At 45.7% G+C, this 21633-nt stretch overlaps 1 protein-coding gene across 6 annotated transcripts in view; it reads right to left on the reverse strand.

Moving 5' to 3' along the window:
- Nucleotides 1-3741: 3741 nt before the first annotated feature.
- myocd (myocardin) overlaps nt 3742-21633 on the reverse strand; it is a 44709-nt gene continuing 26817 nt past the window's right edge. For 2 of the 6 annotated variants that reach the window (XM_015977320.3, XM_054735918.2), the window contains 10 exons: nt 15057-15241; nt 14727-14831; nt 14320-14639; nt 14006-14168; nt 13382-13921; nt 10559-11023; nt 7463-7609; nt 7086-7214; nt 5323-5380; nt 3860-4609 (listed from right to left, as the gene is read on the reverse strand). In XM_015977320.3, coding sequence (XP_015832806.3) covers nt 4029-4609; nt 5323-5380; nt 7086-7214; nt 7463-7609; nt 10559-11023; nt 13382-13921; nt 14006-14168; nt 14320-14639; nt 14727-14831; nt 15057-15241 — 2693 coding nt within the window. In that variant the 3' untranslated portion in view covers nt 3860-4028. Of the gene's footprint in view, nt 4610-5322; nt 5381-7085; nt 7215-7462; nt 7610-10558; nt 11024-13381; nt 13922-14005; nt 14169-14319; nt 14640-14726; nt 14832-15056; nt 15242-21633 lie in introns of all 6 variants that reach the window. The other 4 variants (XM_054735917.2, XM_015977321.3, XM_015977322.3 and 1 more) reach the window with 4 other exon arrangements.

Raw genomic sequence — 21633 nt, forward strand, 5'->3', positions numbered from 1 at the left:
TTACAGTCGTGATTAGAAAATGGTGTCGTAGCCGTGTCTTTAGAAACAGCAAAAAAGGGCTGCCTGAGAAACTTCGGATCAGATCAAAATGTCCAATTTAAACTGAAACAACCAAACATGACTCAGCTGAAACAACCAAACATGACTCAGCTGATTTGAGGCCTCTGTCATCCTGGATTAACACCATCCATCTGGTTCTAGACCCACTGGTTCCTGTGGAGCATTGTGGGTGCTGGGCTAAGGACCGGATACGCCAGCACGGTTTGGAATAGGACGAGCATCAAACCCAGTCTGAAACCTCATTATACCCCCATCCCTTCAGCAATGCCCCAAGAGTACAACTTACCCCCTCGCTTCACACGTTACTTCCTTTTATTCCCCTTCCTAAAATGCAGAAATTTGAGCACATACGAATAAAATCATGTACTTCCTTTTGTTCATAGTTGAAATGGAACAAGTAAAAGTGGTTTCCTCAGTGACTCTGGGCCCACCTGTGCGTACCCAGGTGCTCGTGTCCGTTCTCAGTCATTTACATAGAGAAACGCCCTCATTTAACCATATTTGGTTACACTACGTCCTCAGCACGTGAGGAAATTCCCAGGTTTTTTTGTTTTTGTTTCGTTTTTTTTTTTCCAGAAAAAATAAAGTTTATTGATGTGAGATTGAGACACTGGCTGAGTGCAGCCTCTTCTGAGCTGTCATTCAGTCTGGTTGTGTGTATGATCGGGGGGCAGGAGGTGGTTCAGGGGGGTTCTCGTAGTTGTAAAATAAAATACGAACTGGAATGGGATTCATGAGATTTTTCTGTCGCACCACAAAGGGTCCCAAATCCCAGCATGGCAGAAGGATTTCTTCCTCACGGAGAACGCGATCCCTCCAGACAGCACGCTCTATTAAATCTTCAAATAACAGATTAGTCATGATGTCAGATTCCCGTCGGTCATGTGCCTTTTACTGGTTTTAGCACCAATTATGCGAGTCATCCAAATGTTTCTCATCCACAAATTTTATTTTGTCAGTGGAAAAGCGGCTTTTTTGCATAATTGGTGTTGAAACCAGTAAAAGACACTGTTAGCGACGGGAATCTGACATTATATCACGGCTGATCTGTGTTATTGGAGGATTTACCAGAATGTGCACACTGGAGCGTCCTCCGTGAGCGCTGCAATCTCAAAGGAAATCCTTCTGCTATGCTGTGATTTGGGCAAGGGCGCCCCAAGGGGTGGCCATGGCCACCCCTAGAAAGGTGCTGGTCCCCCCAGGAAAAGTCAGTGTTAATAAATCATATTAATGTTCAGTCAAATCATATATTGATCTTGTTAATCAAGACATGATTGTAAAACAAAATAAAAATAATACAGTTAAGTAAATAAATAATAGGAATAAAAAATAAATGCATGTGTTTCCGCTGCTCACCATTTAAAAAAAAGTTTTTATCCCCATGGTTTTTATTTTTTTATGAACAGCAACAGGTGAATTAAGCTAAAAAAATGTAATTTTAAATAAAATTTGGAATACCATTTTAAATAACTGAAATGTCTTTTTCTGAAATGTTTGTGTTGGTAAAATTTAAGTTAAATGTTTTGGATAAGTACTGTTATTTTAATAAAAATAAATAAAGGAGCAATGCAATACATCGCTACAGGCTAAGCTCTCCCAGAGTTACCACAAGGACCTATTTGATGTGCCACCCCAAAAATTTATTTGGCCCCATCTGGCCACCTCTATCAAAATTTTCTGGAGGCGCCTCTGGATTTGGGACCATTTGCAGAGCAACGGATAACTACGAGAACCCCCCAGAACCTCCTCCTGCTCCCCGATCACACCAACCAGACTGAATGACCGCTCAGAAGAGGCTGAGGCCATGGACGTCATTTTCACTTTAGAAGTGGGGGGGGACACGGGGGGGGGGGGGGGGGCCGGATCTTAACAGTATGTTCTAATGGGAAACAGGCTTCAACACAAACGGTTGTTTTCTGCTGGGTCCTAGAGCTCAACCAGTGTCAATTTAATATAGCGTAATATTGTTTTTGGATGGTAAAAAGTGCAGGGGTCAAAACTTGACTTTGGAAAACGTGGGGGGGACATGTCCCCCCCCCCCCCCAAAAATTACGTCCATGGCTGAGGCTGCACTCGGACAACATTTCCAAATAAAACTAACTCCACAGAACGACTCCTTAACAACCCGTTACTCCACGATGAATCAGATAACTTTTAATTTATTCCCGACAGGAACCTCTCCCCTCTGTCCCAACCGCGTTTTTAACCTCTGAAACTTCTTTGGTTCTTTTGCGCTTCGGCAGCCAGTGTTTCGATCTTGCTGTCAATAAAGTTATTTTTTCCGGGAAAAAACGGAATCCCCTCACGTGCTGAAGAGTAGCGTGACCAATATGGTTAATTGAGGGCGTTTCTGTATGTAAATGATGGCGAACGGACACGAGCACCTGGGTACGCACTGGTGGGATTTATCGTCAGACTTTGCGGAGGAACGTGCGTACGAGAGGCCACCGCACGATTCATAAATCAGTCTTTTGACTGTTCGTACACACATTCTAAATTTCAGTCGTAGGAGGGAACATAGGACAGTTTCTATGAGCGTTTGATAAACGAGGCCCCAGGCCTTTATACAAACAAATTAGGGGTTCTGATGAGCTTTCTGGGTTCAGCGCTGTGCTAGCTGTGAGCTTCATGGATGTTATTCTACTGTTTCTGGCTGATGCTAAAAAGTGGACGGATACAGTAGTTGTTCTAAACCAGCTGTGGTGGCAGTTAAGACTGATGTAGTGTGGTCTTCACAGTTAGCTTCTGGATATAAACCCTGCTTATTCACAAGCGTTTGGAATGAACGTATTCAATTTATGATCGTCTAAAGAAAATAAATATAAGAAAACATGACTTTTCTATCAGGTTTGATAACAATAGTGGTAAAAAGCAACAACATTCAACAGTAAAGCCAGTCAGTGTAAAGACACAATCATAAATACAAAAGATGAAATAAATAACTGTGATTGGCCTGGAATTATCAACTAGTGAGGAGAAAAGTTATCTTTTTTAAATGACTCCGAGCTTTCAAAAGGACTATATGCTGAGAGTTAATACAAAAGTGTAAATGGGACAAAAGTATATGTCTTCATGTATATGTTGTATAGACACAACTGTGGTGAAATAAGGCCGTTTTTGTGCTGCTTTAACCCTCATGTAACCCTTTAATTTTCTAACTTTTTTGTCCTTTGAGCACAAAAAAAATGCATTAAGGTCGAATAAGGGTTAACTTGATCTCCCTAGCGCCTCCTTGTGGATAAACATCAAAATTAAAGATGGTTCAGCACAAAAACGTTTCGTAGCAGTTCAACAACCATTAATGATAATTAGTGATAAATATGAATTAAGTGCTAAGTGAGTTTTACTTAACGGGTGGGCCCAAAACCATAGCTGGACTTTAATGCGAGCTGGTCCAAAAACCCCGTGAAGATACGACGCTGAACATTCCAGGAAATAGTTGGAACATCTGCACGCCGGAGAAGGAACATCTCTGCTTTTGTCAAAGACTTTTGAAAAGCTGATGTTAAAGTCTAGCACACCTGATATATGACTAATACACATATTTACATCTAATTAAACACTTTGCTATGATCTCTTTACAATCCCAATGTACTTGTCGTTGCATTGACAGAAGTCTTCTTCGTCTTTGCATCTTTTTGTTTGTTGCCACTAACACAATCACAGAGCCAGCAGGTATATGGTCGCTGGTGACTGATGTCTTTAAGTCAGGCTGGTATACCACTGATGGTCGGCATGGCAACCATGTCTCCACAGGGAAACGTCTGTCATCCTTCTATAGAAGTTTTGTTCTCCGTGGTCCAAACAGCACCTGGTTTCTGGTTTTGATGATAAAATAAATGTTAAGTAAAATTAAGATTCAAGACAAAATGTCTAGGCGTCTACAAAACATTTCTTTGGATTACAGCAAAGCGAGTCACACTTGGATCGAAGCTAGTAAAGGGCACGGTTCAGTGGTAGTCTTACTTTCACCAGTGCTGCAGTTGAAGGTCCATGGCAGAGTTCAGGTTAATGTCTGTGACATCCAGGAACTCAGCGTTAAAGATACTGGGCATACTGGGCTGAGCATCACTGTAGGCGGCGGCTGAGCTGAGTGGTGCCAGTTCCAGCCACTCCATCATTTCCCACGGCGTCTCGCTGTAGGCCATGCTGACCACCCCTTGTACCTCAGGAACAGCCTTACTGCCAACGGGGGACAGAGGGTGGTCTGTCAGGTCTCTGTTGGTCAAAGCTTTTTCCTGTTGGAGATGGTTAGGGTGGCAGCGCTGGCCGCTGTATTCCTCATTGTTCCTGTTCCCTTCACTTTTCTGGAGCTCATGATCAGTAGCTCCTCCACGCTCCACTGGACTGTTCAGCAGAGTCTGTAGGTGGCTCTCGGAGACGTGATGGGCGGCATGGTCGTAAGGAAGCTGACTGGAGGACAAGGACTCAAAGTGCCGGTGGAATCTTGGAACAAGGAGGCCGGGACACCCTGGGGACACAGTAATGTGAGGCACAACTTTGGTTACAGAGGACCTCTCCCTCGCTTCTCTGGCGTTAGCTGGCATCTCTTGAGGAGAAAGAGGAGAGGAGGGAGTGTCACACTAGGTACTGGATGCTAACGTGTCTGATAAGAGTGACTGACCTGAACCTGACCAAACATACCGTGGGACGAAGAGGAATGTGTGGCCTGTTCAGAAAGCCACTCTAAGAAATCCATTCATTTAGCGCTTTCACCAGGCCATGGTTCTTTGTGAACGTTATTGTTAGAAAAACCAAGTCCGGTCGTTGGGCATGAACTATAATCGTTGCATATGTGCTGTTGTAATATTATTTACATTATAGGTATTTCTACTTTCAGTAGTAGGAACCATGACAAGTTGGACTTTGCAAACCTCTTACTTGTACATCAATGCTGCCCATGACCGACCTGCTCTCAGGTTAGCATCTCCGTCCTGAAGAGTGTAAACTCTTTTTCTGAACAGATGCTGTTCAGGAAGCTATCTACAACAGGTAGTTACTCTTAGCTTTGAACCAGAAACACAACTCAGACTGGTGAGAACATTTATTTATGGTGTATTTTACTGATATCACACCCAAACGTTTTCCAGTTTTGGATATTCTTCTCAATTGTTTTCCTCCAAGTGCATGTGGTGACTGCGTGTCTTATTCTGACTAACCCTAACTCCTGTGTCACCAAAGTCATCTGCTCTTGGATATATCACAGTGAGTTAGGGGAGGAGGATTGAAAGTTCCTCGTAGAAATGATTTTTTCCCACTTACCTCCACTCTCTATGAGAACATCCAAGAGTTCGTCCATCTGCTCGCTGCGGGTCAGTTGCTGTAACATGAAACAGTGTGTCTGTTGTCACAACGTTTAGTGCTTCACTCTTTCACATCATTTCTCGGCTGTTTCCATAGATACTGAACTAGAATGGCAGCATTTCAGGTTCCAAAGGCTTCTGTTAAAAACTAGAGCTTAGTTAATGATACAGTAACGGTAAAGCCCGAGTCATGCTTCTGCGTCTGCGTCAGCGCGGGGACACGAAACGCCATTATCCGTCCTTACGGGCCTGCTGGAGAGCCCCGCAAGGACGGACGGAGTCGAGCTCTCTTTTCTAAACATCCGTCCGTCGAGACGGAAAACGCAAGCTTGTGATTGGTCAGGACGCCGCTGTCGTCTACACCGCCGCCATTGCGCCATCAAAAACAAAAGGAGAGCCGAGGATAACTGGCAGCAGACACGGAGAAGCTTGAAGAATACCTCGCGGAAAAACTCTAAAAACATGAACGTTTAATTCTCCCGTGCCTGGAGGAGTGAAAAGATACGCAGCAAGCGTTTTATTTGTGGACGGAAATGACAGGAAACGTGGGTTTAGAGGTGGCGAGCGCATGAAGAGGTGGAGGAGGATGAGAGACACATTTGTCAGTGCTAAAAAGTCTCTTATATACAAAAAAACACAATATAAACACACCATCTTGGACCGATACATGACAGGATACCTCAGATCAGCGCTACGCCCTCTGCTGTCCTGGCGGGGAGTTGCTTTGCAACACTCCCCAGGAGACGGAGAAGTATGAGGGAAAAACGTCTCCGTTCGTGCGCGCGTCTCTCCCTGTTGGGGCTGACGGAGAAGCATGACTCAGGCTTTAGTTAATGATGAAACACGGATTGGTTGATGTAAAAATACTAATTTGTTATTACCATACCATAGTTTATTTATATGGCACTTTTAAAACGCGGCATGGGAGCTGTTATTGATAAATTAATAGGTAATTGGGTACAACTCAAGTGATCTTTACCATACAGTTCAAGCACAAGCAGGAACCCAAGGACCCAAAAGCTAAAGCTAACAGGAAGTGACAAAAACTGCAGTTCTCCCCTCATCCACTAGGGGCTGAAACAGGCAAATCCTCATTGACTCCCATGTTAGAAAATGTCCGTTTGACAGCAGGAACAAACGTGTTTACAGCCTGGTTCAAAAAGCCATTTTAGCTTTAATAGCAGCACAACACATCGATGTGTGCTTCACTTGAGTCGCTCAACTGCGTTTTCTGACTAGAAGCGCATGGAAACCTCCATTCGGGTTCCAAGCTCCGTGTAGCTTTGAGTTAGCTTGTAGCTACATTGGTTCAGAGTTCATGGGTGTAAATCATTTGGCCCCACCCTCACAGCTCCACTCTCAGCCCCATCTCTTTTCCCATTTTTGGATGGTCTGGGAGACTGTGACACGGCCAAGATGGCGGTGATCTGAACCCCCCATTTGGCTTCAAAAAGACCCTCAGAAAGCTATGGGTGGGGCTTGTACATCTTTTTTATACAGTCATTGTTTAAGGAGGGGCGAGCTTATGTAAGACTAAGAAATGATTAAAGTTTATGGAGAACTGAACCACTGACGTAACAAACAAGAACGACACAGATGATGGACTTCCAAAAGATGAAATAAGAAGAGAGAGGAGAAAATTGAAACTGAAGCAACGCCACATGGTAAAATTAAATCCCCGGCAGCCATCTCCACTGGCATTTAGCACAGATTTGTGTTTACCTGCTTGACTGCATCTTCATAGCATGGGGGCTGTCTTAGATCAGACGAGTCTGACTCTGAGCTACTGAAGGCAGGGGGGGAGCCCTGACACTTTAGGCCAACATGCCGGGAAGATGGTAATACTGACATCTATATGAGAAATAAGTGAGAAGTGGCATTAGCATTGTGTAAGGGAGCTTGCAAATTGAGAGATGCAGGGAAAAAGAAGAATGTTTGAGTTAAATACGGTTTCATCTAAAGATGGTTTGGCGTTGTAAAGTAAAAGACGAGAGAAAATGGACGTCTGGACAACGAGTGACAGTTTAGAGTGAACAGACAGCAGAAAAACAAATGTGAAGTGGTTCACTCGGAGGTTAGTACACCACTTTGCTGTTTACCTTTGGCCGAACATTGTGGCTTTCAGCCTTGGTGGAGCCGTTGTGATGTAAGCCACAGTCAGCGGAGCCAGGAAATACAGGCTGTAGGTTTCTTTGGTCTGAAGGATACGAACAATCCACCTGCTGGTCACAGCTCCGCGGCTGCATCTGCAGTTAGCATCACACATACGAACATGCTTTCTTTAAAATCATGCGATACGTAGCACAATAATTGTAATGCTACGCATACTCGTGTTTTTACATATTCGCAGAGTTGTGTGTGAACCGGAGTGTAACATGAAACTGATGAAAAGCGATGTGCGCTGTGAAAGTTTGGGGCTGTTTAAGATGGACTTTGGCCTGAAGGACATGAACAATATTTCTCCTGAAACAATGCTTCATGCTCCGCACTAACCCCGAATCCACATTGCTGGCATCAGTGATGCAAAACAGCAGCGGGACAGTTCCTATGCGTGCTTCGTGGTGCGTGAATCATCACCGGCGAGCGCCTCCGCCGTGACGCCATCCTCCTTGCTGGACTCTCAAGATCACAAAATCCTTCAAGGCTTCAAAGGTGACGGTTTGTTCATGCCATCCACCATTAAACCAAGAAGGAGATCACGTTTGATATCACTGACTGATGTCATACACACTGCCTGGCCAAAGAAAGGTTTCCAACACAAAAAGGTCACACACCCTAATATTATTTCATTGGACGCCTTTAGCTTTGATTACACACACATTCTCTGTGGCGTTGTTTCGATAAGCTTCTGCAACGTCACCAGATTTATTTCCATCCAGCGTTGCATTAATGTTCACTAAGATCTTGCACTGATGGTGGTGGTGTCTGACCGCTGCACAAAGCCTTCTCCAGCACATCCCAAAGATTCTCAATGGGGTTCAGGTCTGGACTCAGTGGTGTCTAATCCATGTGTGAAAATAATGTCTCATGCTCCCTGAACCTCTTTCACTATCTGAGCCCGATGAATCCTGGCATTGTCACCTTGGAATATGGCCGTGCCATCAGGGAAGATGGAATAACCCGGTCATTAAGGGATATTCAGGTAGTCAGCTGACCTCATTTTTGGAGCACATCCTGTTGCTGAACCTAGACCTGACCACCTGCAAGCCCAGATCATAGCTCTGCCCCCACAGGCTTGTACAGTAGACACTAGGCATGATGGGTGCATCACTTCATCTGCCTCTCTTCTCACCCTGATGCACCATCACTCTGGAACAGGGTCCATCTGGACTCATCAGACCACATGACCAGATTGCTCCACACTTGAATCTGTAGCAAATGGAAATGTAGTTTTTCCGGTTTGCCTCACTGATTAGTGGATTTCTTGCGGCTACACAGCTGTTCAGTCCCAGTCCCTTGAGTTCCCGTTGCATTGTTCATGTGGAGATGCTCTTGCTTTCACAATTAATCATAGCCCTGAGTTCTGCTGTTGCTTTTCTTTGATTTGATCTCATCAAAGTTTTAAGTGATCACCAATCATGATCATTCAGGGTTAGGTTTTTTACAGCCACAGTTTTTCCTCAAAGACGATGGGTTCCCAATACCCTTCCAGTTTTTAAAGGAACACTTGGCAGTTTGCTTGTTTTTAGCAGCCCCTAGTGTCCGTTTTTCATTATTTCTGGTAAACTGAAAATGAAACGTTTCTCCTTGCTGTGCGTTAGTCTTTTCAGCACCTTAAACTAACACCTGAAACGACTCCCCAGCTTTTTTAGTGTCTACAGGAGTGATTCATCACTAAATCAAACAAATCAGCTGTGTTCAGGATCTAAAACATGCTGGACGCAGACTGCAGTGTTAGTCCAACAGGTGGCGGCCCGCCACACTGAAGTTGCAAATGCGGTAGTCAGGCCACAGGGGGCGATAGTGGGACATTTCATTAATGCTGGTAAAGTGCCATTTTAACACATATGGGCTCAAGAAAATTATTTAACACTAAAACAATGAAATCATAAAGTATGCTTTGGACAGATCTTAACCCGGTTTTAGTCATTTCTACAATCTCCTTAGATGTTTTCTCTGCTTGAAGCACGCCAACGATCCGACCCTTCTCTAAGAGACTAACACCTTTTCCACGACCACCAGATGGTTTACACATGGTTGTTTAAGAAATAAGAAGCAGCTCATTGCACCAGTTGGAGTTAAATAACTTGCGGCGAGCTGAAAGATAATCGCCCTGCAGTAATGATCCAATGGGAGGCTCCTACCTGTTTGCTTACGGGCCATTCCCATCTGTACCGGGTCGGCCCGGGCCGGGTAGCGTAGGTTGTTTACATATCTGGGTGGCCTGGTATTTTTCCGGGCCAACCAAGGCTCATTCTCAGCCCTCTTCTCGAGGGGGTCTGCTTCAGGCCGACCAGGGCCAACACACCCACTGCTGACAGCAAATTCACACCTTCCATTAGAGCAAGCCTCTGATTGGTGGGTAGAATCAGCCCACATGGGCTTAAGACAAGGATGTGTGGAATCAACCGGGCCAGGCTGGGGCCGACTGGGGCTACCCGGCCCGGGCCGACCCGGTACAGATGGGAATGGCCCATTAGTCAAATCCAGGTGGAGACTGTTTTGGCCAGGCAGTGTATAAAGTTGTTCTTCTCCATTTCCAGGATTAAAGCTGTGGAAAACGCACTGTTGCACTTTTTAAAAGATGTCTGTAAGCCGCTAGGTCACATGTATTGATGTAATCTACATAAATAAGATCTCTGCAATAGACTTTTATTTGGAAAATTACCAGATGTTTAAAGATACCAAGTATGATTTCCAGAAGCAGCTCACGACAAAAATAGAACCCAATTCCATCAATCCTATCTAACGGAGCGCTTTCGGGGTGTGTCTGGAATTTTCCACACTGCACCTGTGATGGATTCTGTTTGAAGTAGAGACCTTTTGCTGCCTTTCTGTGCCGCTGATGCCTCAAGTGTGGATTAAGGGTCAGGCTGTCGCACATTGCCTTCATGAAAATAAATACATCCTTAGATGTGTGAAGGCTGGTCCGGATCAGAAAATGTTCAGCAGACAACGGATGCCAGTCAGACTTTGTTCTGATACGTAAAACCTTCAAGGTGTGCTTTTTAAACCATAACTGGTAGAAATGATACCTGTACACTGTGAGTTCTGTGTCCACGGCTGTCCCGTCCTGTTGGAGGTGACAACAGGTAGGGGTTGTTAGGAGATGATGGCTGGGAACGGCTGGAGGCTTTTCCATTGGGAGAGTCCTGCGGGGAGCACTGTGGACTGAGGAAGGCTGACATGGTTGATGGGCTTCCACAGGAAGGACCTGTATCTATACACTGCCCCCCCCTCACAGTTGTTGTGGAAATGATGCTTTGTCTGAGATCCTCCATGCAGCCACTAGGAGGACACTTGAGCTGTTTGGGAGAAGACAGGGGGCAGCTGGAGGACAAGGACATCGGTTCTTGCTTGATCATCACTCCCAAATAATGCTGTCCAGTTGTGGTCTGCTGCTGATGGAGCGTCGAGGAGTGAGACGGAGGAGAGGGGGGGTCCTGTAATGCTCCATAGCAGCGTTTCCTCTTGTGGAGTTGCATCTTTAGCTCTTCCACCTGACAAGCACCATCACAGCGGGAGATCAGAAGCTGGTGTCATGAGCATGCATGTCACATGAATCCTGCTCTTTAATGACTGAACCGTGTTTTACAGCGGGGACAGATTCGGAAAGCTTTCACAGCGTGTCGCTACCACGTTAGTTCTAAAGTTGACTGGAATAAATGTTCCTCATTGTTCTACACACATCTCATAATGACAACACGAGAAAAGCCTTTGGGAGCTCACTGCCAATGTGTTAAGAACATTTCAAAACCTGAGAACTCACATGTACACAAGTATTCACCGCCTTTGCTCAATACTTTAGCGAGGCAGCGTTGGCAGCAACTGCAGCCTCAAGTCTTTTAGGAAATGACCTCACCACCAGCATAGCTCACCTGTCTTTGGGAAATTTCTCCCTCTGGTTTGATGGGAAGCACTGGTACAGTCCTCTTAAGAGCTCCCCAGAGATGTTCAATCACATTCAAGTCCGACCTTGGGCTGGGACACCCAGAGTTGTCCAGAAGACACTCCCTTGATATCTATCTAGGCTATCTAGGCTAGTGCCCAACCATCTCCAGCCACCTATCCCCATTATCTCAGTGCTCACGGTACGCTCTTTGGACAACAAGCTGGACTACATCCGTCTACTCTGCACCAACCACATCACATCAGGAGTGTGTTCTTGTGTTTGTGAAACGTGGCTTAATGACAGCATCCTGGACCACGCATCCAGATTGAATAGCTAACATGCTATCTAGCAGACAGAGCTCTAGTCGAGGAAGGTGAGACCTGAGGTCGGGAGCTCTGTGTTTGCATCAGTGACACCTGGTGTTTTGACGCTGTTGTGGTGTGTAAACGCTGCTTTCCACCGGTGGAGTTGATGGTTATTAAGCGAGGGCCGTTCTACCTACGCCTAATGAATAAAACGGGCCTTTTACTTGCTGGTTCTGGCCGAGATGCAGCCTGCTTCCTGACAGCAGCAAACTGAAGAGGCTGTTCGCTGGGTGAGTGCTCACCCGCAGTCCTGATGGCTTTGCAAGTGAGTCGGGTGCAGTAAGTGTCCAGGAGTGAAGGGAGCGAGACACCAATGACCCTCTCAGCTGACCTCACCGTGTGAAGCAGGGTCTTATGGCAGGATGTGGTGGCAGACACCGTACCACACAGTGATGCAGAGTAGTTAGTAAGGTCCTCAGTGATGTACACCCCAGGAACTCACTAGGGGTGTGCCAACTTAGCTACCTCACAATTCGATTCGACTCATGGTCCTACGATTTGATTATTAAATGATCATCATGGCTACCATGTAAGACTGAACACACACCCAACATAGTTTTGCATTAAATCTACAGGAAAAACGTGAATGTTAAAAATAAAAGTAAAAACAGAATCAGCTGAGACGGCAAACTGGAGTGATGCAGAGACCTGGGAGCTTCTGGCCTTTAGACCTGAAGCCCAGAACATCAGACCGTTCGCATGGACACTCATGGAGCAGCTCGTGAGCAAACTTGAGGAGTGGTGTTTCAGTTAGCATAAAAATCAAGTTACTTGAAAGCTAAAAGCCCGAAGACCGCTTCCTTATACCGCCATCTTTTGTTAAAAACACGATCGCGCCACACTGCCGCCGCAGGCTGACCACGTATAAACGATCAAAGACTCCGTAATACCGCCTCAGCATTGCAGCAATGTATCGCTTAATGTTAATAGAGGCTGGAGTTGCGGGCAAGATTCATTAATCCTTTGAACGTTGGCTGCTTAGGAGGAACAACCACCGGCATCTTCCAATCATCTGACCCGAGATGGAAACATGTAAGGAACATGTTGGTACTGTTGCTGTTGTGTTTTAGTTTACTTTTACACAACTTTTCTTTAATGCTCACGAGTAAATCTCACGCTCAAAGACTGAAGCTGAAAAACAAGCAGCCTGTCCTCCACAGTGTCTGGGCGGCACGCACACCTTTCGTGTTCCTTGCACGCCTCGCAGCTGTTTTTTTTAGCTTATAATCGTTTATGAAAGTTGGCGAATTGTGCACCTCTCGCCTGTCGTGTATCTCCTCACCGTGGCTGAAGAGCCACCACGGTCGTGTTGTCCACGAACGTTGATGAAGAGGTTTGAGGTTGTGTGTCGGCAGAGGAAAGTGGAGGTGGCTCAGCACACATCCTTGAGGGAGGCTCTTGAGCTTAGAGCTTCATGGCAAATGCTGGGAACACTTATGTACACGCGGTTTCCCAGTTCAAGTTATTTTTATGCTTTTGTCTTTATGGAGTTTGTGTGTAGAACTTTGATGAACTTAATCCGATCCACTACAACGATAACAATATTAAGACTTTCATGCTGATTATGATCATGATGTTTAGTTAGAGCATCTGTTATTCACCTGTCTCTGCTCCTGGTGCAACTTCCACGTGAGTTCTTCGATCACCCTCTGCTTCTCCACCAGCATTTTATCTTTTTCAGCATCTGGAGCCTCAGTGCCTCCACCCACCCCCACCCGCTGGTCTCTTCCACTCAGCTGGTCACCTCCCACGCCCTGGACCTCCTCTATGCTTAGCTGTGCCGGGGATGGTTGCAGATGGAACTGATTTGGGGAGGACATGGGGACATCACTAAAACTGTCGGGGAGGGAGCCACTCAGAGAAAGCTCAGAGGAGGCTGGAGAAATAGGCGGGGTCGAGGAGGTGCTTGGGTAAGGGTAGAACCCCCCCTGTGAAAGAGCGCTGGAGGACAACGGAGACTGGTAGGAGGACAGGGACCCCGTGGGTGTGACTGGGAAGGTCAAGGTGGTGATGTCAGAGGATCCTGAAGGGGAGGAGTCTGCAGTGGAATCCTTAAAAGGCCGGAGGCGCTCGATTAGGGCCGTCTTGGTGCCTGAGACGGGCATGCCCCGGATACGCAGGTGCTGCCTCAGTTCTGACACCTCACAGAGCAAAACAAAAAGTAACTCGTTTTATATTCATTCTTTAAGCTGTGAATTTGGTCATTTTCTTCCATTATCACCTACTTTGAGATCTTCCAGATTTACAGGGAGAGGCCCGACTTTGATGGGAGAGGTGCTGCTCTGGGTAGAATAAGCGTTTTTGACTGGAGAGGATGAATTACTGCTGGCTGTGCTGGACGGACCGCTAGTGCTGCAGGCTGATGGCTGCTCAGTAGCTCCTCTGGAACTGAAAACACAACAGAAACCTACTTTGGGCCCGTTGGGGTCTGAGTAGAAGGGTCTAGGACGGTGTGAGTACGCATCATTCCTGGGTAACGGTGCTGTTTTACACCAGCCACATGGTATTTAGCTGTGCTGTGTTAATGGGTGTGACTTACTTCTGCTCTGGTGGGTGAGGCTGGTAGACGAAGCTGGGCTGCCTCTGCTGGGCATGGACCTGTGTCTGCAGCGTGTGTGAGTGTTGCAGTGGTGAGTGCTGTATGGGTGAATGTGTGTGGGTGTGTTTCTGCTGGCTCAGGATCTGCAGCTGCAGGAAGAGCTGCTGCTGCTGAAGAAGTCGAGCATATGCTGAGTCCATGGGAGGGGGGGACTTCTCCGCCTTCTGGTCTGGAGGAATGTACTGGTGGTACTTGAGCTTCTTCACTTTGGGCTTCACATCTTTAGGCTTCTTGTGTCGGTTCTTGTCTGATGTCTTGGACTGTTCAGGAAAAGGATGGTTAGTTGGTCTACATCTTAGAGACAAACATCTAAAGCAAGACAGGGTTCATGTTTTCAACTGGCTAACCTTGACTATAGCAGGAACAGGTACTGGGGGGGTTGCCTGGCTGTCGCTGGTCTCAAACACATGTTCTTCCTGGCTTTGGTCAAGTGGGTCCCGGTTTGTGCCACCCTGTTCACAAATCAATCACGTGCACGTCAGAATTTCTCTGGTATGCCAAAGCTAACGGTAGGCTTGTTGGGCTTCATTTCCAGTGTGATGTCACTGAGTCGGTGTGAGAAGGCTGACAGGGCATGCACAGTTCCCTCTGTCACCACCAGAGAGCGGCAGAGCCAAAGGAAAGGCAGTTGCCAGAGGCGTTTCAAAACATGGAGTAGAAAATCTCTTCTCCTTTACCTGCTGTGGACTTGTGAGGGCAGGCGAGGAAGAGGAGGAGGCTGTACTGCCAACAGCATCAGAAGAAGGGCAGGCCGAGCCCTGAGACTCATCACTGTGGTGCTGCTCAGGAGACAGACTCTCACGGCTACTCTCCTCCTCAAAAGCATAGGAGTCCTCTTGTTTTGGAAACTTTCCATGGTTCACTGTAAGAAAAGGCAAGATGAAGGGAAGGTTACTAATGCAAATGCAAAGAGAACGTGTCAGTGCTGCTGTTCAGAAAGACGACTGAACCAGTGATATGGCAGTTATGTGAGTGAAAGGTTCGACTGAGTGGTCGGGTCCCTGGTGGTGGTGGGGGGCAGGTCTGGTCCAGTCTGGGGGTGGGGGGTGGGGGGCATTCCAGCAGGCCACCTATTGAGAATCACCAGTCTTGTGCTGTATAGAAATAAGCTTCAACAAGCTAGAACTGCATATTTTTATTACTAATTGAAGAGAATAAGCATAATCCTAAATTTCTTTTCAGTACAGTTGCTAAACTTACACAGAATCATAGCTCTGAACCATCTATTCCCTTAGCCCTCAGCAGTAATGACTTTATGGGATGTTTACAAGTAAAATGAATTCTATTAGAAACAAAATCTTTAGCATCCTCCCTAATGCGATTTCTTCTTCCTCAGTAAGTGAGGCAGCATCAGAGGTGACTGTAGAACCTCATCTGTGCTTGAATCGTATTGATCCAGTTGAGCTTTCAGAGTTATCAAAAATATTAGCTTCATCTAAACCTTCAACTTGCATTTTAGATCCAATCCCAACCAAATTATTTTAAAATGCATTTCTTTTGGTTACTGCCCCCATTCTAGATATAATCAATCTATCCTTAGTAAATGGGTATGTACCACAAGATTTTAAGGTTGCTGTAATCCAACCTTCACTTAAGAAACCTTCTCTGGATCCAGATGACCCAGTGAATTATAGAATGTTATGCCTGCCACTTTTTTATTGTGGAAGATGGAGCCGCATAACTTAAATGACCTAAACTTGGCTTCAGCTCCTCCTGCTCCTCCCTTCAGCTGGCAGAGCTGCATATCATCAGCTGACCAGCTGTATCACGTTGTTTTACACGTTTATTCACTCGTTGCCAGCGATGAAAGGGAGTCTGATGTGCTTGTCATTTTGCTGGAGGTTGTGCTCCCAAGGATTTTTGACCCTAATGGGCATCCGTTGGTCAGATCTTCCTCCAACACAAAAATACTGCTTGATTGCAATGATTCAGGTATGTACTGCCCCCTATTGCCAGGAAAAATACACACCATCACTTTAGGTTGTCCTCTTTGGACCAGAATCTCTGAAGGTGAACCAATCAGAACAAGGACTCATTTCTAGTCCTCAGCAGTCCGATCCTCAGCCCTTTGAACATCATTCTGGTGTTCTTAGAGAAATGGCATCTTTACTGCACTTGGCACCTTGCCAAAAGTCTTCTCCTGGCTGAGGTGCTGATGCACTCCCAACAGCCTGATGGTGATCCAGGTCTGCTCTGGTGGAGTCCTGATCCCAGGAGTCCTTGTGCCGGCTAGACATGCTTGTGCATTCTTCAAAAACAAACTGGAAATGGGTTTTTAATTATACTTCACCTGTTCACACTTCATAACATCCAAGCAAAGTTTGCGATTTGTGGTGCTTGTGCCAGTCCTTACCATGCTGTTGGTTCAGTTCATGGCTAATCAGGAGGCAGACTATCCCAGCTACAAGTCATACTGGAGTGGAAGAACTGGTTCTTTCTTCCAGGTCACTTGGCAAACAGACAGTCTTAATATTGCTGAAGTAGTTGGCTGCAGCTACACAAACAACATCCCAGTACAACCGCGCTATTTTACCAGGTGAAAAGTTAACAACCGAGTAGATAATTAAGACAATTTGTACAAAATAGTTATAGTGATTTAATCAGCTGGAGAGATTTGAACATAATCTCTGTTCTATAACGAAATTATGGCTGCCAGAGTTGACCAAATGAAATAAAGAAACGTAAAACTGCCGTTATCAGTAAATCTAAATAAACATAAATGATTCGTTGGTTCTATGATAACTGTAACTGTGGACTAATAAAGATTCTCTTCAAATCTACGTTTAAGTCTTATGAGCAGTAAAATCTGGCCGATTCTCTGCATGTTCCCACCAAGAGACATTGAACAGAAAAGTAAGCTCCTTCAGCGGGAGATGGACTTGTTTCAGCTTCATCCTGGAATGGATTTAGAAGTTTGGTGTTTCAGGTGACCGCTGCCTAATGTAGACATGGAATCCCACCCAAAACACACAGTCCTGTCTTTCTGTCGTTTTCTGAATATATTCCACTGGAAAGTCTTTAGTTGGATGTACAGGTACTGGACAAGTATGAACCCTAACCTAACCCGAACCAAGTATCACCGTAATTAGCCTGATCACACACAACTGGGTCTATAACTCAGCCAGTGCTCCGCTTACTCTGCTTCAATCTGGTGGAGTAGCTGGCATGTTCTTTGTCCTGTGGTCCCCAGCTCCTTCCAGGTCCCCCCCCCCATGTTCCCTCTAGTCCCTTCATGTCTAGTGGTCCCACCTCGTTTATTGCCAGTCTTCCCAGTATTAGATTCCCTCTTCTTTTGGTTCTTGTCTCTTCAGTTTCCCAAGTTAGAGATCTGGTGCTTCTTGTGTATTCTTGTGCCCAGTTTCAGGTTGATTAGTTCACTTATCTTTAGTCTTCTGTGTGTTTAGATAAAGTTAGCATCGCCCTTTAGTGTACTGCTTCCTCCACACTTCTGCCTCCCATCAGCTCACACACCTGCTCCGTTTCCCTGATCACTGCCTTCTGTCCCGGTCTTGTTGTGTGTGTGTGTGTGTGTGTGTGTGTGTGTGTTCGTTCTTGTACATAGCACATACTGAGGACCATTTTCACTATTGTACAAAGTGAGGACATTTTTTGGTCCTCGCTTTTTTTAAAAAGGTTACCAGTTGGTTTCAGAGGTATGGTGTGAATAAGGTTTTAGTTAAGGTTAGGGTTAGACTGGTTAGGGTTAGGGTTAGGCTCAATCCAGTCAATAAAATGAATGGATGCCAGTGACGGTCCTCACAACGAATGCCTGACTAGTGTGTGTGTGTGTGTGTGTGTGTGTGTGTGTGTATGTGTGTGTGTGTGTTGCCTGTCAGCGTGTTTTCTGTTTTGAGTTCGTTTAGAGTTTTCCTCCTGTGAGTGTTTAAGTCGGCTCCGGAGTTTTTCCTAAGCCTGTGGACTTCCTTATCACTCCTAAATGAAGGATTTAATTTTTGCAACTACACCTCTCTCTCTCTCTCTCTCTCTCTCTCTCTCTCTCTCTCTCTCTCTCTCTCTCTCTCTCTCTCTCTCCTCTCTCTGTGTTGTTCTGGGTTCCTGCCTTTGGCTCCGAACCTCCCATCCACCAGCAGCATCACATAGGCCAACTCTTCCTGGTGTAAAACTTCAGAATTACCAACGTTTTACAAGCCAAGCAACATCTGAAGTGTTAGGGTCCAGACGTGGTTAAAAACATGATGGTTATGATGTTGATTACATTATATTTTACATTAATGATGGGTTTTCATTTCACTATTATGATAAACAATCAGTTTTAGGAACAGGAAGCACTAGCTTACGACATTTCTGCCCTGGAGTCGCCTCTTAGTTTGATGTTCTAAATATGAGTGTTGCACACAGTGTGTCTGATCAGATGTATTCAAACACTGCCGTCTGTCACCGACACCTAGTGTGACACAGCCTGGAGGTGTTACGCTATGTGGAGGAGAGAGCCGTGCAGCCACTTTCCCTCAGGGCGTGGTGGACTTCTGCTCTGATAGAAGTACAGCTGTGATTAGTGCAGGTGTGAGCAGAAGTCTAACAGAGCTGGTGTGTGTGTGTGTGTGTGTGTGTGTGTGTGTGTGTGTGTGTGTGTGTGTCACAAGGTCTGAGTCTTGTATCCCAACATGTGGTTTCAGTCACACTACTAGGCCTAGACCCACACACACACACACACACACACACACACACACACACACACACACACACACACACACACACACACACACACACACACACACACACACACACACACACACACACACACACACACAGTTTCCTCCTACCTGTTCATATCTAACTCGCAGGAGTCGACTCATCATGGGGATGTATGTACAGACCCCCCCACCCCCCCACCCCCACTGTGAGATGTCACCATGAGACTGAGCTGGCACAGTTACAGGAAGTCGGCCGGCAGCAAACACTTCGACTTTTCAAGTGAGCAGATTAGAGCTCAGGTCCTCTCCAGAAGCGCTGAGCAGAGGTCAGAGAACAGGGTGAACTCAGGAAACGTCACACGGCTGCTGCACGTAGAATAGGGGTTAATGGAACTTGTGCTGCTGCTGTTCTTCCTTGTTGGTAAATGTAGATTAAATGTGAATGTCTTGCTAGTTTTACAGCAACCTGTGCTTAGATATGTGTGCAGGCTGCACAATATACCGGTGCATTATTTCTTAGACCCTTTGTCCACGTTTTCACACTGCAGGAAGCTCAGGGCACGTGAACTACTATGTGAAGGATGCTAGAAGCCTTGTGCGACAGCTTTAAGGAAACACAAAGGACGTGCCTCTTTTGCCTTTTGGGAATCACTTTAAGGGGCAAACAGAAAATGGATTTTACTTCGTAAAAAGCGACTTTAGCTACTGCTCACTGAAATGAACTCAGCTGAATTTTTTCAAAAACGTTTGACCAGTTAAGTTACTCAAATGCCAACTTCAGCATTCAGTAGGGGTAAAAATGTGCACAAGTACGGCCACACATGTATGCACAGATGCAGGGGCAGAGCTTCAGGAGGGGCTGGGGGGCAGCTGGCCCCTGGTCCCAGCTTGAGAGGGGTCCGCCCCTGAAATGAGTCGGATGATAGGGAATGGCGCCTCTAACACGAACGAAGGATGCTTGAGAAGACAAGCACTTCCATAACGTGTGTTCGGAGGAGAATGAGCTCCATTCTTAATCATTTCTCTAATGCAGATTTATTTGGGGCTTATATAGGTTGCCCCAGTCAGGATTAAAATGTGCTGCATGACTGGCTTTATTTTTACTCTCACATGTTGCTTTATGAATCTAAATATAGCAGCAACTTTTTTTTTTAATGAACCTGCTTTTCTAACGCACCAGCTGGCTGCAAATAACCGGTTCCTTTAGGCTACATGAAGACCAAAAGGGCAAACTCTGTCCAAAGAATATTTGCGCAATTGAGACGGAGACAAAGCAAACATGCCTGAGGGCCATGACCCTTTTATTCAGGCCAATAAACGTTATTATAGCGTAAGGTGCATATCTAAAGAGCAGTATGTTGTCCTACGCTTATCCAGGGCTGGGTCGCGGGGTAGCATCTCAAGTAGGGCATCCCAGAGAGCCCTTTCCCCAGCCACTTTTACGAGCTCCGCCAGCAGGACCCCAGGCGTTTCCGCGCCAAATCACGACAAGAGTCGTCTCAAGGCACTTCACACAGTAAACATTCCAATACAGGTCAGTTCATTTGGCCAATCAGTAAAAGGTTTCCTATATAAGGAACCCAGCAGGTTGCATCGAGTCACTGACTAGTGTCCGAGTCTTTACAGCAATCCTCATACTAAGCAAGCATGTAGCGACAGTGGAGAGGAAAACTCCCTTTTAACAGGAAGAAACCTCCAGAGAATCCTGGCTCAGTATAAGCAGCCATCCTCCACGACTCAATGGGGATGGAGAAGACAGAACACACACACACACACACACACACACACACACACACACACACACACACACACACACACACACACACACACACACACACACACACACACACACACACACACACACACACACACACACACACACACACACACACACACACACACACAAATCATATATACCAAGTAATGTTTCTTCTGATAAGAGATAAACTTTGTTGTATTCATCATAGTGAATCTATAATTAAACGGGTAAACTAGTAGTAGCACATCTCATGTCAAAGAAAGCAAAAAGTTATTATCAGGAGAGGGAGAATGTTTAAGTGGTTAGCAATAGTGAGGCCACCACAGCTCAGCAGAAAATTATTGTAGCTTCTTCTGGGGAGAAAAACACTTAGAGAAAAAATAAAGTTAACAGCTGAAATAGCAGGAAATAATACAGTTAAAGAGCAGATTGTAGAAGAAAGTAGTCGAGTGTGGAAAGTGGTCAGCATGTCTTCCAGCAGGCCTTTAGAAGCATAACTACAGAGATAACTCTGGATAACCTAGCCTTTTTGATGAAAGAAGACATCGTGTCTGCCTCACGGACTAAAGCTGGGAAGTGGTTCCACAAGAGAGGAGCCTGATAACTAAAAGATCTGCTTCCCATCCTAAGTTTAGATATTCTTGGAACCACCAGTAGACCTGCAGTCTGAGAGCGAAGTGCTCGGTTAGGAACGTATGGAACAATCAGATCACTGATGTATGATGGAGCTTGATTATTAAGAGCTTTATATGTGAGAAGAAGGATCTTAAAATCTATTCTGAATTTAACAGGTAGCCAATGTAGGGAAGCTAAGACAGGAGAGATATGATCTCTCTTTTT

Source organism: Nothobranchius furzeri, chromosome 16, assembly GCF_043380555.1.
Source record: "Nothobranchius furzeri strain GRZ-AD chromosome 16, NfurGRZ-RIMD1, whole genome shotgun sequence".
NCBI lineage: Eukaryota > Metazoa > Chordata > Actinopteri > Cyprinodontiformes > Nothobranchiidae > Nothobranchius > Nothobranchius furzeri.